At 37.6% G+C, this 19,199-nt stretch overlaps 1 protein-coding gene across 7 annotated transcripts in view; it reads left to right on the top strand.

Moving 5' to 3' along the window:
* The window catches only part of SBF2 (SET binding factor 2), a 232,280-nt gene that overhangs the window by 176,631 nt on the left and 36,450 nt on the right, over nucleotides 1-19,199 (top strand). For 6 of the 7 annotated variants that reach the window (XM_041415221.1, XM_041415217.1, XM_041415223.1 and 3 more), the window contains exons 18-26: nucleotides 5,791-5,961; nucleotides 6,908-7,164; nucleotides 8,402-8,574; nucleotides 8,828-8,901; nucleotides 9,273-9,468; nucleotides 10,132-10,259; nucleotides 12,436-12,611; nucleotides 13,519-13,664; nucleotides 17,447-17,645. In XM_041415221.1, coding sequence (XP_041271155.1) covers nucleotides 5,791-5,961; nucleotides 6,908-7,164; nucleotides 8,402-8,574; nucleotides 8,828-8,901; nucleotides 9,273-9,468; nucleotides 10,132-10,259; nucleotides 12,436-12,611; nucleotides 13,519-13,664; nucleotides 17,447-17,645 — 1,520 coding nt within the window. The remainder of the gene's footprint in view (nucleotides 1-5,790; nucleotides 5,962-6,907; nucleotides 7,165-8,401; nucleotides 8,575-8,827; nucleotides 8,902-9,272; nucleotides 9,469-10,131; nucleotides 10,260-12,435; nucleotides 12,612-13,518; nucleotides 13,665-17,446; nucleotides 17,646-19,199) is intronic. The other variant, XM_041415218.1, reaches the window with a different exon arrangement.

Below are 19,199 nucleotides of genomic sequence, written 5' to 3'. Positions count from 1 at the left end.
ATCCAAAGGGATTCAGTGATGTTTTAGATTTTCAAAATAACTGTGTCAAAGCTTGAAAAACTCTTCAGGTGGATTCAACACTTCAACTGAGGATTTGTAAAATCTGTATCTTAACTAATGGATTTAACCCACCAAAACTTCATTGTGATGTATAGAGAGAGAAAAATCAAACTATTTCTTATCCACTTTGTGGAGTTTAACCTTCTTTAGTACTGTGAAGTTCTGGTATGAAAATGTCTTCTCTCTGTTTTGTGGGGTCTGAACATATGTTGTTCTAGATGATTTTAGTTTCCTTTCTTTCTTTGTATAACAGAACTATTTAAATCTCTTTTTATCTCTTTGGAGAAAGAAGTATGTTATTATGTGTATTATTTAATGTTGCAGAGAACTGTGTATTAGCATCTATCCATCTTGATAAATCTGTGTAGAAATCTGAGGTATTGTACATGGCTTTAAGTAATGTCTAGTAAATTACACATGACCTTCAGGAATCTAGGATTAGAGATCATGAGTAATTAGATGTTTAAATGACTTTTGCCAGAAAATGTATACAGTAAATAAAGCTCCGTCCAGAATTACATCCCATTTTTGCAAAATTCTAGAATTCTATTGCCCTCTGCTGGTTTAGTGTACCTGGCTGTGATTTGGTAGCGCTGAATTATGAGTAAATTTACCTTCCTTTTATTTTTCATGGTAAAATAATAGTAGATAAACAGTGTAATGGACCACTTTACTGCTCATTTTATTTTAAAATAGAAGTCAATCTTGAGTCTGGCTTGGTGGCAGGAAAGGGGGCAAATTGTTTTCTTTTTTGTTGCCAAGGTTTTCAGGTTGGAGAAGAAGATCATTTTAGTATTTCACCATTTTTTTCTAAAGCAGTAAAATAGAAAGAAACAGAAGCTTTGCAGTTCTTCCTTCATGCTTTTATGACATTTCCTCACATTTGTGTGCATAATATGTGTGGGTATAGTTTTATATTTTAGACCAAATAGGAAAGCCATCCACTGAATTGAATTTTTTGACAGATGTTGTCCGTGCAGCACACAGTCAGACTTGAAAACATGTTCATATACAATTATCCCTGTTGGAGTATGTGTGTGTAATGGCTTTAAAGTGAAAGAGAGTAGATTTAGAATAGATGATAAGAATAAATTGTTAATTGCAAGGGTGATGAGAAGTGAGGGAAGGTTGTCCAGAGAAGCTGTGGGTGCCCCATCCCTGGGAGTGTCCAGGGCCAGGTTGGATGGGGCTCGGAGCCACCTGGGATAGTGGAGGTGTCCCTCCCTTGGCAGGGGTGTTGGAGCTGGATGATCTTCAAGGTCAGTCAGTGAGGTTGATCCTGGGGGACAGCTTTGAAGTTTTTTGGGTTTAGCAGGATCTGTGTGGGCACAGCATGGATGTGCCTGCAGGGCTGGCTGGTAGAATGGCTGGTACATGCAGAGTTTGGTTTGCATCACTTGGGCAGGGGTGGCTGCACTAACTGGTACCTGCTCCTGCTGTGCTGCAGGTGCTGCCTGACTGGATGTTTGGCTGAGCAGGGACAGGGAGCAGCTCTTTAAGTTAACAGTGCCACTGTGTCCTGATGATCTCTAAGCCTACAGATTCCAGGGATAACTGTAACCAGCAGAGGAGAGGAGGAGCTTTGGCAGGCAAAGGTGCTGCAGTAGCTTCCTCAGAGGGGTCAGATGATGACCCACAGCCAGTGATGCCTCGAGGAGCTGAGGAGGAGGCTGCTCTTTGCCTTCAGCAGCATCCTCCTTCTCACTTGTTCTGCTTCATTTTCCCAGCAAATATATCCTAACAAATAACTCAAGCTGTCAGCTGGAGACAGAAATACGCTTTATTTCTGTAGTAAACTGGATTTCTCTAAAAAACTAACACTAAAACTAACGCTAAAGGTGTGCTGTTGAGTTTGCCCCTTCATTTCCATAACTGAGAGACATGCAGCAAAATCCTGTGAGGAAAGAGCAGTTAGGTGTATTCGTACTTGGGGTTTTATTCTTTTTGGTTTTAAAATCCCTTTTCAACTTCACAATCAATAGCTGATCCTCTGCTTTGCTATAATAAAGTTCCTTCTTTAAGCTTTTATGGTGTAAAGGGTAGTAACTGCTGAGTGACCAGCACAACACATGCTTTTCTTTATCAGAAACAAGCAGTCTAGATAATTTAGTGTTACAGAGACATTCTTTGAGGGCCTGGACCCCACAGCAAGTTTGGGAGTCTTGGAACTGGTGCATATTTCTTACTGAGTTGCAAATATCATTTTCACAATCAGGAGTATCCAGTGTAGGGAAACAGGGAAAAATTCCAGGCAGGTGTTATCCAGTACCTCTCAGTAAGGTGGAAATAATGGCAAGATAATTCCTGAATTCAGGAAGTTGCCTGTATAGTCTTACATAGCAAGTCCCAAACCTACCTTGTTTTCTCACAAACTGAGTATGTAATTAATTATTTTGATAGGGGTAAGGTTTGTTTCATACAGAATTTGGGAAGGGAGCGTTTGGGGGTTCTTAAGTTTCATTAATCTGTTTAAAGGACTCAGTGTCCTTTGCAGAAGTTAACTGATTTTCTGTTGGTTGTTACAATTTACACCTCAATGCTCTTTCTGTCATACTGACAGCTTTAGAATAAGGACTTCATCAGTTCAGAACTATTTTTATTATTTTCTTCTGGGGTCTCTTTTAAGCTGTCAGTCCCTAAATCCTCCCTTATAAGTAGGAAATTCTTTTGCTGCCTCCTGCATTCATTCTGTCTGGCAGGAGTGAGTTACTGGGACAGAGAGAGAGCACAAATATCAGTGTAGTTTAGCTGTCCTGGGTGAAGATATGTTTCATATATGTAGTATTTCATGATGGAAAACACCAAACTACTGTTCTGCTTAAACTGGAGAAATTCTGAGCAAATTCTTTTGAGTGCAGCAGTGAACATTGGGGCTCTTTTGATGTGTTAGGTGAGTTTCCATTGTAGGGAAATGGGCTGACTAAACACTCTCAGCATAGAGAATATAGACACTGCAAACTTCGTGGAATGCTTATGTTTGTCCCAGGAGTATTTTTAGTCCATGGGTTGAGGCTGCACAGGAACAGCAGTGTGCTTCTTGAGGTTGGTATTGTTACTGGTTTTTTTACAAACAAAGTAACCCAAACAAGCAGAGAATCCAAAGTGATTTTGCCCACAATAACTGGCAGAGCCAGGAACTGCAAGTCCTGATTTTGATGCTGTGCTCTGGCCACTATCAGGTTTTGCCATTTGTTTCAACACATGCGGGTGATGAGAAGGATAATATTTATGATCACTGAGCTTATTTTAATGTGTTTTCTTTCATGCTTTTGTAAACAAACTTTTTTTATTTGGTCTAGGAGTTATTGTCAGTGTTGATTTATGTTGTTATATGTGAACATAAATCTCCATTGTTTAAAAATTATGTTTTGTACACGGCTGTTCATGATTTTAAATTACGAGCATAGGAAGAGCTTCTAAAAGCCCCTCAGCTTTCCTGTCATGTTTGTCCCCATGTGAAAATAATTTATCTCATTTTTATTTCTTTAAACCCACTTTTAGGAGCTTAAACTTCCTTTTGAGTTTGTTTCAAAGATCGTCCCTTTTCTACCCAGTTTACCCAATTACCTGGTGTGGGTTGAGTTGTCAAAGGCAACTGAAGATGCTGATAGCCAACTCACTCCTTTGTGTGCATTTACTGCACAAACTGACATGAGTTAACCCTACCAACTAGCTAGGCTTGAACAGACTTTTTTTTCCTTCCTCTTTTGTTTTTCCTTCCCCTTTTTCTTTTCTTTTCTGTCCTTTCCCCTTTTTCCTTCCCCCTCTTCTTGACATTCATACTCCCTTTTTGCAGACCTTTTGTGACTGGGAATTCAGGCCCAGTGAAAAAAACAAATAATAAATCAAAGTAAAAGTCATTCTATGGCTTTAGCACTAACCTTTGCTTTCAACCTATGTTGTCCATATTTTTATTCCATGATTTACCCATCATTCCTGTTCCTCTGTAACACAGGTTTTGTGCATCTGGATTTTGAGGTAGGTCAGTGATTGGGCCGGATCAATCTGTGAGCCCCTTGTGTATGATCAGGTTTTTTCAAGGGAATGTCCAGCAGTTCCTACAAAGATGAGTAGGACACTGTGCTGACCTTTTCTGGGATTTAACAGCTGGATCAGGCATGGGAGATCAGTTATCATTTCCTGTCATCTGCCGTAAGCTGCACCACAATTGAAACTTGGGCATCTGTTAAGCAAACCAGATATCTGCTCTCTCAGTCTGCATTGAATAAACAAAGTCACATTGAGCGTTATTTGAGTAGATATAGATTTCTTAACAGGTTACCAAGAAATTCCGATTAAATTCTGCATGATAAAATCAGAATTACACTGCTCACTTTTAGATGGCTAAGCATGAGAAGGCACTTCAGTGGGGTAAATTCTCGTAGCATATCACACAGAATTTCCTCAGCTATAGAATTTTCAAGAACCTTTGATAGGGAATAAGTACATGGCACATGATCAGAACTTTGAGTTCATGCTGTACTTGGAGGAGCCCAGTGAGGAAAACACAGTTTGAAGAATTGCAAAACCGGAAATCTGTAAACCAGACTGCAACATTTTTGGTTGTAATTTCCTACCCTTCCACTTGAATGCCCAAGTGCCAGCTGGGGAAATATTGTAAGTACTGGCTGTTCTGTGCAATTCTACAATTAAAAATATTAAATGGAGTAGTATTCATGCTCTCCAGGAAAGTGCTTCAGAACATAGTCACTGCAGTAAAATCTAAGTTCCAGATACTGTGTGTTTCAGGTGATGGGTAGTATTGTGAGTGATAGACATTAGATGAGGCGCCCAGTAATGTACTTCATTCTTCAGGTCTGCTGCAGAAATAAGCACAAATTTAGATTACCTGCTTCTTTGCTACATGCAGTATACAACATTGTTTTGTGGCTTTATTTCTTTCCAAAAGTAAGAACATATGATGAAGGATTTAATTCTTCATTATTTGGGTCATTGAAATAAATTTCCTTCCTTTGTATGTGGTTATGAAGAATATTAAACAATTCCCTGGGAGACTAGTGCAACCTAAATAAATAGATGTACTTGAAAAAAATGGTTCATTCATAATGACTAATGCTGTAACAATTCTGGGTTTGTTTGAGACTTTACAGTGATCCAGACCCTTGTGACTTCAAAGAACATACCCAAATTAGCACTCTTTCAGGAACTGGATTGGGGTCATTCATTTCAGTAAATAACACTGAAGATAACGATTTATCTAATCTTCTGCTGTTGCAACAAATGCTATTTATTGGAAGGACTCAGCTGACACTTACTGTTACTTTAATTTTCATTACTACGGCTCTAATTAAAAGGAGAAATAATTTTCATCTGTTTGAATACTGATTTCTATGTTGTACACCTAGGTTATTGAAAATACTGTGGTTTGTTGGCAAGGAAGATGTTTTATATTACATATGTGTACTGTACTGTTATCACCGAATTCTTACCTCAATTCTCATTTTTCTACTCTGAATCAAGAAGACCATGCCTGGCACTGGCATTAGACTTGTATACAACCTCCCTGTGTGTTAATTTCTTGAATGGCACAAAACTGGAGATAATTTCTCTAGCCTATATTGCAGTACAAAAGTTGATATATTTCATATTTCAGTCTGTACTACTAATCATATATATACACATATGTGTGTGTCAGTTCTGAAGTCATAGCCTTTAAAAGAAATTGAATAATAGGACTGATTGGTCAACTTTGCATATTTTTGCTTTCAGAAATTAGCACCTGGGGTTAGTCAGTTTGCTTACACCTGTGTACAAGATCATCCTATCTGGACTAACCAGCAGTTCTGGGAAACAACCTTCTATAGCAACGTGCAAAATCAAGTTCGCTCCCTCTACCTTACAGCCAAAGATGACAACCATGCAGTGCAGTTGAAACAAAAGGTAGAGGACTCTATTAAAATATTAAAAATTGTTAAATATTAAATAATTAATTTAATTAATCATTTATTTATTATTTACTAATATTAAAATATTAAAATATTAATATTTTTATCACATATTAATTGTCTCCTGGGTTACAGAGAGTTAAGTTATGGCTTTTCCAATTTTATGTGTTTTTCTTTCATTTTCTCCTGTATTACACAGTATACAATAACATGAGAAATAATAGGAATTTGCATTTATCTGCAAAGCATTATAATTTAATGTTAGCTCAACTTAGTGTGGAAAAAGCTTTTGCAAGATGCCTAGTCATTATTAATTTAACATCAGGATTTAGGTCACTAATATCAGCTGCCAGATTCCTTTATTCTACTTTGACTGTGTGCCATCTACCTAGTTTGCTTAAAGCTAATGCTAGAATTGGACTCCAACATATAAAAACATGAATGTTTCAGCTGGTCTGGAAGCTATTTATATACAAGCTTCCCTCACCTGAACATCCTAGGAATTTGGAGGATATTGCCAGCATCGAGCCATGAGCTGCGTGTTATTTCTCAATCTGATTTATGCTTGTTCTTATTTGAGCTAAGTGGATAAGCTGAGGAGAACAGCTGTGTTAAAATCAGTTAAAATCACCTCTCCAAAGAAACATGGAAGAGTGGATGGCATAAAAAAGACCTTAAAAGTAATGATGTTATTTAGATCTGCCCATGTTTTGCTGCTGGTGCATTTCAGTAAACTGCTCTCAAAGCTCAGTTCTCATAATCATAACTCTCCTGTTAAGGGTAATTATTTGCTCTTTATTTTTAAATGAATATATAATTTAAATATCTGAAGAAATTTAATTAGCAATTTAACAAATAAAGCTTTGGCCAAGCATTGTTTTTTCAGTTGTAGCTTTCTCTTTTCTTCTATGTCTTTATATTTCTTTCTCTGTGTCTTCTAGGACAAACCTCCTGCAGACCAGGAGAAGACAGCAATGGACCTGGCTGCTGAGCAGCTGAGGTTATGGCCAACCCTCAATAAACAGACACAGCAGGAGCTGGTCCAGAATGAGGAAAGCACAGTTTTCAGCCAGGCCATTCATTTTGCCAACCTCATGGTCTACCTGCTGGTACCACTGGATACAAGTAAGAACAAGCTGCTGAGGACATCAGCCACTGGGGACTGGGAGAGTGGAAGCAACAGCATTGTCACAAACAGGTGGGTACCCAAGGCCAGGGCTCATCCAGCAGGATGGGCCACAGCTTGCACAGTGGCTGTGCTCTAAATACCAGATTGTTTCAGCATCCTCACTTCCTTTCAAGTTTAGTAGTTGAGTAGAAGTCTAACATGATTCCTCTCAAATAGCAGAATTTTGTCTGGAGTGATTCCATTTAAAGAAACATTGTATTGTCCCAGTAAGAATTTTTAATCTAGTAATGCAGATGTTGAAGGCAAACATGAGGTTTGGTGAGAAAGAAAACAGCAGCCCCAAACCCACTCTGTTAGTTTTTATATAACTTGAAAAAACCACTGTATGAACCTAAAATCAAGAAAGCATTTGTATAGCATCTATAAAATCATCATTTCTGTGCAACAGCTGCAAAGGAGGAAAGGCAGTGAGGTCACAAAAAAGTTGAGGGCTAAACCACAAAGGCAAAGGTTAAATTACTAAGGAAGCAGTAGGAGTATAACACCAGTTCCATTCATTCCCTAGCATGCAAATCCAGGACATTTCATAACCAGCCTTCCTCCCTCTTTGTTTATTGTCTTCATTATCACCTCTCTGTACAAATTCTCACTTGATAAAATTATAGAACACTATGTGAGTACATTGGCACCAAGAAAAAGACTATCAGGATGAAGCTCCCCATGGAGTTAGTAATTTCTGCTGACTACACACCTCTAATCTCAGGCATTAGGATGTGCTCAGTAGACTGCTTGTGGTGTATGTTGCAATCTATGAATTTGGCCCCTAATGTTATTATGGGAGGCATTTTTAGGCATTCAAAGTACATCTCCCACTGACTTGCTTGCTTATCTAATGCACAAAAAAATTTCCTTATGATCTTTTTCGCTTTTGATTGCTTTGCTCTGCAACCTAAATATACAATTAATGATTTTCTCTATATAACTGGATGTTTGCTTGCCATGGGTTGCAAATACTTTACTTGACTTTATGAAGGGAAGACATAGAGCTCACTTCCCAAAAGCTGTTTTTTCTCTTCTGGGCCTATCTGTGCTGGACTCATGGAGAGAAAATTGTCCAGTGTCATCATTCATGAAGTTTTGACAATGAAAGTTCAGTGTGATTGTGGTACCACCATATGCTTTTAGCACGGTTTGCAAATTGTAGCTAGGAAAAACCCCCACAGCTTGTCAGTGTCTGTTCCAGTGTCACATGTGCATCACCAGCTGAATTGTTCATGCTTGTTACTGCTTTTATTTCTGCCTTTAGCATTGCAGGCAGTGTTGCAGAGAGTTATGACACTGAGAGTGGGTTTGAGGACTCAGAGAACAATGATGTTGCAAACGCAGTCGTGCGCTTCATCACCAGATTTATTGACAAGGTTTGCACAGAAAGTGGGGTCACACAGGATCACATCAAGGGTCTGCACTGCATGATACCAGGTAGGAATTGTTACAAAAAGGTGCTTTATAGTCTTTTTTCCTAATTAAACAAATGCATTATCTAATTTGAGTTACCTTCAGATAAGTTAGAGTGTTAGATTTCTTTTCCAGACTGTAATTGCTGTTGAATGTCAGATAATTATTTCCTTGGTGCCAAAATTTGAGAATTTCAGAATTACCAGAGTTCTATTTTCAGGGCAGCTTTCTCTTTCCCATTGTGTGAGACTTCATTTATGGTGTTCCTGCTTTTCAGGCATTGTAGCAATGCACATAGAGACTCTGGAGGCTGTCCATCGTGAGAGTAGGAGGCTTCCACCAATACAGAAGGCAAGTGTTATGAAACATGTTTGTATTCTTCACAAGTATTAGAATCATTAAATCTAGTAATCTTTTTTTTTTCCTCTCATAATGTTATGAGGAAATATCAAAACGTTAAAAGAAAATTTCCACCAGTGATAAATAAAGTGCTTGGCTTTGGTCTCATGAAATATGAAACCAGTAGAGCCAGACTTCTGATCATAAACAAGCTGTTGCATGCCCACTGCTTTTTGTGACCCATTTCTCCTCCTTGAGTCCAAGCTCTATCTCCCTTATTTGGACTAAGTGTCATAATAATTTTGTTTTTAAGCTTTTAAAACCAAATATTATTACTAGCCTGAAGTATAACACTCATTTACACTTCCATTTATTTGCATCAGCCCAAAATTCTACGGCCAACTTTACTGCCAGGAGAAGAATTTGTTTGTGAAGGTCTCCGTGTGCTGCTGGATCCTGATGGCAGAGAGGAAGCCACAGGAGGACTGCTTGGAGGTCCTCATATCCTCCCTGCTGAAGGAGCTTTGTTCCTTACCACTTACAGAATTATATTTAAAGGCACTCCTCATGATCAACTGGGTAAGAAAATCCAAACAGTAACCAACAGGTAGTTGTGGTCCTTCAGATAGGCAGGATTTTGAGCTGGCCTGTCCACCTATTCAAGCATCACCACCATTAAACAGTTTTTTTCAGACACTGGAAGCAAGTGAAAGGAAAAATATTCATGAGTTGGTGTTCTACCTAAAATTATTGCTTGGAAAGAACAGTATTTTCTTAATATTTCAGCTCTTCTGAATGATATTTTTTCATAGTTTAACATGTGCTATTTCTAAGCAGATTGTCATTCAGAAGAATAAATGTATTGGGGAAAGTTTGTGGTCATATGTAAAGATATCAAAGTATATAATTTCTGTTTATAAGTTATATATTGCATTATGAAATATGAATAAACTTGAAATTGTTTCTTTGTCCCCTACCAACATAGGTTTTGGGGATGCATTTCCATTATGTAGACTCAGAAGGAAGGAGAATATTTTCCTAATCATCACGGCTGAAATAGAGTAGAAATTCAGAGTAGAAAATCAGCTTTAGAAATTTGCTAACTTTTCTGGTATTTTGCCTGAAATTGATCCCGTGCCATCATGTTCATGTTACTTTGTACTTATTCACCCTTGTTTATTCCAGTGGCAGTGTGAGCAGAGGTTGTGTGGTCTGACAAGTGTCTGTGTGTTGTATCCTCAGTTGGGGAGCAGACCGTGATCCGGAGCTTTCCTATCGCCTCCATGACCAAGGAGAAGAAGATCAGCATCCAGAACCAGCTGCAGCAGAGCATGCAGGAAGGGCTGCAGATCAGTTCAGCCACTTTTCAGGTAAAAGGAAGTTTTGTGAAAATTTATGTGGCTGCAGGCAGCTCAAAATATTCACAAGCAGCAGTTTGCCCTGGTGTTAGTGAGGAGTCTGGTTCTCTGCCCTGTAAGGTCAATAGACAAGGCAGAACTCATAGAAACCCTGGCATTTCTTGGCCCTCGTGGTATTTACAGAGGGTTGCTATTTTCACATTGGATTTCTTTAACTGCTTTCCTCACCTATTTTGGAACCAGAAAAGGGCTGGTTTTGGTCCAGAATCCCTGCATGTACGTAGAGGCCTGGGGATGCTAGTGAGAACCTGCTTCCTCTCTCCTCCAGCTACATGGAATCAATATGGAAAAGCTCTGAGTGTTGCTTTCTTCTGAAGGTTTGTCACTTCACCAGCTTTCTGTTAAAATCCATGGCAGAAAGTCATGGCATGTTGCACATGGAAGCTGCACTTCCAGGAATCTTTAGGGTAGAACCAATGAGCTTCTGTATGACACACAGATCTAGGAATTTTCTGTAGGATCCCCATCAGTGTGTTCAACAAAAGTATGTATGGCAGGGCAATTGATAGAGAAATAATTAGAAATCCTGAAGTCTTTCCTGAGTCTTCCATCTTGGTTTTGATCTTAACTGTGGTCAAACCCTGAGAGATCAAAAGCTGCAAGCAAAGAATTCTGTATCATGGACTGAAAGTAGACTGCAGTGCTTCAGATATGAAATATTTTGCTGGGTTGACTGACTGCAGAAGCGTATTTTCATTGAGAACAATAACTCCAACATTTGAAACCATAAGAAAATAGCATTTTACTAATTCCTTACGATAATGAACATCATTTAGCTAATCATCCTTCAGTATGCTCTTCAAAAACAAAAAATTAGGAATGCAAATGAGTAAAACAAACAAAAAAAAGTTGTTCTTGTGGGCTTTTGAGAGGACTTTTATTTTCCAGAAGTCTTTTTAACAGAATACTTAGCATGCTTCAATGATGTGATAAATACAGACACAGCTCAGTGTTTTCAGAGCTGGATTCAGGTCAAACATCATCTTTGCTTTTGTTTAGCATAGTTTTGTATTAGGTTCTGAGAACAAAAACAAGCCACAAACAGTTTATTCCTTGTCCCCTATGTAACAGCCAGGGTTCAACACAGGATGAAATAGCCCCTCCCCTTTGTTTATTAATTATGATTTTCAGATGGGTTTGTGTGCAGCTATGCTGTTTGGTATCTTTAAAACTTCTGATCTGTGTAACCCCAAAAGACTGAAGAGCTCCTTTCAAGGAGGTCCTAGAACAACAGAGCCATTAGTCATTTGGAAAGTATTTACAAAACAAGTGAAATTGGAAAAGCAAGGATGAAATCCACCTCCTAGATGGCAAGCAAAGGAATTTAAAAGGTGTCTAGGTATGTGCTCAGAAATAGAGCTCTAGGATATTTCTTTGTTTGCTTTCTCCACATTCTTAGAGTTCTTCTGGGCCTTTTTATGGATTCCGTATTTTCTGTCTCTTATTTGTTTTCCCCGAATTGTTGACTTGCTTTCAGCAGAGGATGATTGGATGGGAGGTTTTTTTTCCCCAGAACCTTTCAAAAAAACATTTTTAGTCAAGTGAATGGATCAGTATTGAATAGCACAAGGTTATTTCCTTTTTAAGGAGCAGATTGCACTATCACCTTTTTGTTACTAGCAGTTTTCTATACTTTGCAAGGTGAGGCCAAAATTGGAACATCTTAGTAATAGAAACATAATGGTTGTGACATACGAATGCTGAAATTGCTGAGTCTTTGAAGTGCATTACCAACCTCAGTTCCTAGTGTAGGGGCAGAGCTGGCAGACTATTTCCCAGCTAAGCTGTCCCATGTGACCAGAATTTGAACTGCTGTAGATGTCTTAGTGCCAGCAGTACGACTTGGATTTACCAAAATATTTTGTATTTGACCTTATGAGAATTCCAGATGCTGCCTAGTGAAGATACCTTAGTATTAGGACATAAATTTAAAATAGGAAATAAAAAATTCTTGAAACGTATGAAAGCCTTCAAAATAAATGAGGCATATGTACATACATCTGTATTTTCTGAAAGGCATAATACCATGAAAGTGTGGGAATTTTGCTGCTGTATTTTAGAATCTTTCAATTTCTGAAATTCTCAGATTGTTTTCCAGTTTCTAACATGTCATGTCTTTAATACACAGTTAATTAAAGTAGCATTTGATGAAGAAGTCAGTCCTGAAGTGGTGGAAATATTTAAGAAGCAGTTGATGAAGTTCCGTTACCCTCAGTCCATCTTCAGCACTTTTGCCTTTGCAGCTGGGCAAACAGCACCACAGATAATTCTCCCAAAACAGAAAGAAAAGAACACTTCATTCCGGTACAACCTTTCTTCTTTTCTTTTCTTTTCTTCCTGATGTTCTTGTCTTGTATTGTCCAAATGCACTGAACAACCTGAAAGCTCTGCAAAAGTGGAGATCATGTCAAAATCAGTGATTGCTATTTTGCATCTCTTTGTATTTCCTGAGTAAGAGATAGATTAGTAGGATACAGATGTTTATTTGGGATAGGAATTATATTATTTACCTAAACTTCTGGCTGCAGTAGATTTGAAGGAGCACCTTATTGCATTTTGAAACACACAAAATAGAAGTAGCATCTTGAGCTATGCAACCTCAACATGGAAAGAAGATTAATTGTGTATTACTTTATAATTAGTAGCCTAGCCACTTAAAGCCTGGTGTGAATTCGGATTAATTTTACCCTGTGCATTTGCCCTACTGGTTTTTAATTTAGAGTTTGAGCTTTGGGTCCTCTTCCGAATTTTGTTACACATAAATTTTTACTGGACCAGCTGCATCATTAGTTTATTCCAGAGTGGTAGCTCCTGTGATTCTCTGTTGTTTAGTGCATTGTTGACACAGGAAATAGAATCCCAAGCCATGAAATCCTAAAACTCAAATGTAATTTCTATCTTTCCTGCCTTTACTTTGGCAACTTTCTAGGTTTATCACATTACTAGCAAAATAAAAAATCTACAGAAAGATGACCTCTTTAATGATGATATTTATTACCAGTAGAAAAAAAGGACACAAATTTATCTTTAAGTAATACAATTTCTGTTTAAAAATTAACACAGGAAGCAATTTTTCTGAAGTTTATAGTTGTTGTATTAAGTGAAAAACTATTAAATCCATTTTATTTGCGTTCCTTCTAGAAATCTGTAAATGCTATCAGGCAGAATCAGATGAATCTTTCCAAATGCTTTTATTGTTTTGGATTTACAGTACCTTCTCCAAAAGCATTGTGAAGGGAGCAAAACGTGCTGGGAAGATGACAATTGGGCGCCAGTACTTACTGAAGAAGAAAACAGGAACGATAGTGGAGGAGAGAGGGAGCCGGCCTGGCTGGAATGAAGAGGATGATGTCTCTGGTGAGAGTGTGACTTCTTTGTCCATGTTGGTGAATAAATCTGTCCTGTTGTGCTTCCATTCTGGTGTACTGAATGAGAAATGCCTTCAACAAGAAATGGAAGGGTTTTCCTAGACAGGAAAGAGAAGGGTTTTAAATCTGTGCATTTAGTGGGTGTTTTCTTTTGCAATGAGAAGAGGAAGTTGGCTTAATTCAGTGGTACAGCAAAGTACTAGATTGCTTTTTAATTATCAAACTATTTAGATATGTTATCTTTTAGATCATTTTTACATCATGCTAGTGGAGATGAAACAGCACAGAAGCATGCTGCAGCTTCCATTTCTCTCTCGACATCTGACATCTGCAGCTAGTCTGTGATGAGGAAGCTGTAACTGGTGAGGTGCAAGAATGAGCAAATTGGAGACTTTTGTGGATGTGGAACTGACAAATGATTTCTGAAAGCAGTAGAGCTAGTTACTGCTGAAAATACCACTTCCCATATTTTTGGTTGAAATTATTTTGGGGTAGAAGGTAGAAAGAGGTTTGGGCACTTTGTGCAGTTTGTGTGATGGTGTGGAGTTTGGCTTTTCCCCAAAAAAGCCTCTTTTCCTCCCATATGCTGCTGTCTGTATATCCTTATCTGTCTCTATATCCTTATCTGGACCACTGCTAATTTGTAATAAACCACTAGAGGGAACCAGATTCTCCTGTACATAAACAGGTGTTGTTTTGTCAAAGCATTCTTTCTTTAAAAAAAAACATAGGCATCTCAGATAATGAAGTGTTCTTCAAACACTGATAATTTCTTCCAAACATCAAACAAGCCGAATTTTCCTTTTGAATATTTGGTCACTGAGCAAGGCAGCTCATGTGACTTAGGAACAGATGTATGAGTTGTCTAAAGCAGGAATGAAGCCTCTGTTCTCTCTGAAATGGAAGAAAGCCATTCCAGGCAAGCTTAAAAATACTGTTTCTCTTCTTTTATTCCAGATAAACTGATGAGAAATAGACAAAAATAAAGCTTTGGAAAACACAGAGTGTCTTTAGAGTGCTGAAAAATTACATTCTTGAATTCTTAATTGAATTTCCAGCATCTTCCTGAAGTGCTGAGTTAGCACGTGCTCTGACGTTACGTGTTCTTTGGGTCAGAAACAATTCTGCAGGCTGGACCTGGGTGATTTTGGGGTGATTTTGTGTCATTCACCCAGAGACACCAAGCACAGTCATACCTGTGTATTCACAGTCTCTTGATGAAGAAGAAGTTTGCAGAGTTTTTGCATTGCTGATACATAAAACAACAATACTCTTCCATGAACACAGGTGCTGTATAAGATTAGTGACAGTCACTTTTTTCCTTCCCTAAAAAAAACTATCTAAAATTATAACTTGTGAGTCTCTAGACCTGCTGCTTTCCAGGTGTCTTGGCTGGGAAGGTGTTCAGGTGACCAAAGGCTGAGTTTACTGTTCTCTCCATGCAGCACTGGCACATCAGGGACAGGGAGCTGTCAGCAGCAGTGGCTCTGCTCCAGACAGAGTGCAGAGAGCAGAGGCAGTAATCACTGCCATTCCTTTTCTGTTGACTGCTGTGGCTTTGGCTTTGTTTTTGACTTGTTTGCAAGTCTCAAAAACTGAAGTATAGGAAACTATGCAGCTCTGCCAACAATGAACTGTCTACAGCAGGTGATGCATTGTCTTGGAAAAGAAATGTTAAAGATAGGGCTGGAAGGAACTTCATGAGATCAAACAGTCCAACTCTCTGCCCCAAGGCAAGATCATCTTCATCTCTTCCCCACAGGTGTTTGCCTGACTTCTTCTTAAAAGCTTTCAAAGGTGAAGGTTCCACAACTCTAGGAAGCTCTTACCAATACTGAAACCATCCTTTATGCTGGAGAAAACAAGCAATTTTCTGAGATTCAGGACTAAACATCTTCTTGCTGCAATTTAAACCCTTCATTTCTTACTCTGCCACTATATACAGATAGAAGAGATGATTCCTCTCATTCTGATTGCAATACATAATGTATTTGTGATCTATTGTAGTATTTTTCTGTTGTCTTCTCAATGTTATATCTATGCAGCTCTTTCAGTTCTTTGTTTATTAGTCTTGATGGACTTCTGATCCTCTTCACTGCTCTCTTCTCAGGCTTCTTTAGGTACTCCACATATAACTTGCACTGTGACTTTGAAAACTGGGCACAGTACTGTAGTTATGAGTTGTTGCCAATGAACATCTGATTTCCCTCGAATTCCTCCTCATCTCTTTGTTTTCAGAGTTTAGAATATCTCAATCATTAGTAAATTCTTTTTCTTATACTGGTCATATGGGTGTGTTCAATAAAACAAGAGACTGAAACCTTCTTTTGAAAACAGTCATATTTCAAGAACAGTAAAACAGAGGGATTATTCCTTAGTTTTTCAAAATCAAATAAATCATGTTAAACTTGAGGCAGCAAAATATCTTCATCTCCCTCTTCAGCTCAAGCACATGAATAGGAGCTCTTATGTTTAGTTTTTTATGCACAGGAGATTGTTTTGCAAAGTCTGATCACCAATGTACCTGCCTTCATGGGAGAAAAATCCATTTAGGAAAAAATATTTCACAAAATGCACCCTCATCTTGAATCAGTTATAGCTTTCCATTCAAAACTGTTGAATACCAAGATTTTGTATGACCCAAAAGAATTATTTCTAAAGCTAATTTAAATTTGTTTCTCATTAGTGCACTTCATACTTCAGCTGTTGTGTGACTTCTTTTTACCATGAAAAATATTAAAAAAGAGGAAAAAGAGGAGACATCCAGAGTGTTCAACTTTATTATTTAGATCAAATACAGAATATTTTTTTTAGCTGAAAGGGCAAAGAAAATTTTTCATTTAGCTTTTATGCAAAAGATGCACAGAAAAAAAAATCATAGAGGTACTACTTCTGTAAATACTGAATGTTGTCTACTGCCAGTAAAATGTTAATTATTGCATAATTTTTATTTTCTAAATAAGTTTAAATTCCAGTTTTATGAAGTCCTGTTTTATGTTTAAATCCTCATATACTTTTCAGTGCCTCATCCATGAAGAAATAGGTCTCATATGCACATATTTCAATGCTTGAGGTGGTAGCAAGTAACTGATACATGCTGTGAGCAGTAAATCTGCTCTCAGAAGTATTTGGAAATGGTTGAAAGTGTCACTAATAGGCAGGTGGCAGGTTTTGTACAAAGACCTTGCTTGACTTGAATTTCAGAGTAGTTTGAACTTGTGACATAGTTTTTTATCTCTCATGGTTGAAGTTTTTTCTGCTTTGGAAAGGGCAGCTGATATGCTCGGCTGAAGAAAGCTGCTGCCTGATACTGAAACTGAGACATTCAGAACCCAACAGTCATCTCTTGTGAAATTACAACACTGAAACATTTAAAGCCTTAAAAAGATTGATACCTCTTCTGAAGATAGCTTTTTAAAAATTGTGCAGTTCATTTTTATCTTGAATGGGTAATGAATCTGTAAAGAATTTGTAAATTGGTAAAGAAATTATCAGTTTTCAGTCCAGTTCAAATGAATATATGAGATAACTTTTTCCAGGATTTTAGCTAGAGAGATGTTAGTCATGCCAGTCACAAGTTTAGGTAATTTGGTGCTATAATCAGGTTTGCTGACTAAAATACTGGTTTAGTGTTTATAAATTCAGTAAGCTGTGGTTTGCATGTCCTGGACCTTGCCATTCATCACTGGGAGCAGCACAAACTTGTTTGGAAGAAAGTAGCAGTGTTTGCTGTGGAACTGCTGGCCTCCCCAGCAAGATTATTGCCTTTAGTTTCAGATGACAGCGAGCTGCACACCAGTGGTACCCTGAAAGCATCAGAAAAATCAACCATGGAGCAATTAGTGGAAAGAGCCTGCTTCAGGGACTACCAGCGCTTGGGGCTGGGCACCATCAGCACCAACTCCTCTCGCTCCAAAACAGAATACTTGAGAATAACTGCACTGAACAGGATGTACTCCCTTTGCAGGAGGTGAGTTTGTCAGTTCACTGAAGTAGCTGAAACTAGAGACACATGTCTGTATATCTGCATTAATGTGTTTGCATTTAGCATCTCTGCTGTTCCTGAATAAAAAAGCAAGCTTCAGAAGCTATTATAAATATAAATGACTATTTTCTTCAAATTAAAAAGTATGTGTTAGAGTTCACTTCATGAAAGTATTTGCTTTAAAAGTTTGTCATGTGCTGAAAGTCACATGCTGTTTTTTCGCACATCAGTGTTACTAAGTCCTTTCTTTTTATTGTGAAAGCTGATGTAGTTTGCTGACGCTGCCCACAAAAATTCCTTTTAATACAAAAGCCTATCTGCATGAGTCATATCAGAAGACATTTGCATTCTCTAGAGCCAGTTTAGGCTGGTCATTGCTTTCATTATGGACAATGGAATTGCCAGGAAGAAGGGCATAGAAGGAAAATACTAGATCCTTTCTTGTTTTCTAACTTGTCTAGTTAGAATCAATGCAGATGAAGGCATGAAATCTGTCCATTTTCATTATGCTTTGAACATTATGCAGACAACCCTTTTCTCCCCTAAAACCATGAGGTTTTAATACTCTCTAGGCTTTTTTTGAAAATATAATTAGTATCTGAAAGAATTACAAATCTGATGATATAAATACTTACCTACTGCTGTATTACTGTGGTTGCTGTGTAGACTGTAAATACCATGTACATTTATTTTGCCTGAAGGCAGTTGAATAGATGTCCAAGAACTGAATTTGCAGAAATAGTGTATATTGTAGAGGGAATAAAAGTTATTTAGTAAGCAGCAGATGTTTCTTGTTCCTCATCTTAGTTTCTTCATAACACATGAAATTGGCACTTAAGTTGATTTTTGATTTTTTGGAGGCGATAGAAAATCATATTTCATATTGCTTGAATCCTTCGTTCACTAACATGAACAAAACTGCCATCTTACTGTGTTTTCCATCTTTAAAGGTACTATATCAGTGAATATTCTAATCTCTCAGTGCACTGCAATGTTTTAACAGAGCACAAAAATGCAGTGTCAAGCACTCTGTTCCAAGGACTCCAACTGTAAAATTTAAATATATTTTTCCATAAACGAAAGACTATTGTTTTCATTGTGATACTTTAGGCAATCTAACATTCTTTCCTTTCAATTCTCATATTTCATATACAATTGTCAAAATGGAACTACTGCATCATTTTTGTACCTCAAAAATCTGTTTTCTGCCATGCTTAAAAATATGGCTTCATTCTAGAGATAGATAAGAGATGTGCTAAGAAGAAAAATACAACCAAATAACACGTACCTTAAATGGAAAGTGATTAGTGATGAGAGTATTACAATTTTTTCATAAATCACTTTCTATTTAAAATTCTGTTTGCTTAAATTAATATATCTGCTAGGCTTGGACTAAAAATTACTTTAAAAATAAAAGTCATTCTATCAGTTAAGGTGTATTTCATTAAGAAGTGTTTTCAGCTTGTAATTGCAGCAATTTGTTTTTGCATTGCTGAGTGTTTTGAAAGCAATTTTAATAGTTTAATTTTTTTTTTCCCC

The sequence above is a fragment of the Onychostruthus taczanowskii genome, unplaced genomic scaffold, assembly GCF_017590055.1.
Source record: "Onychostruthus taczanowskii isolate IOZ18803 unplaced genomic scaffold, ASM1759005v1 scaffold49, whole genome shotgun sequence".
Taxonomy (NCBI): Eukaryota; Metazoa; Chordata; class Aves; order Passeriformes; family Passeridae; genus Onychostruthus; species Onychostruthus taczanowskii.
Note: the sequence above shows the minus strand (reverse complement) of the source record. Positions and strands in the feature narration are given on the sequence as shown.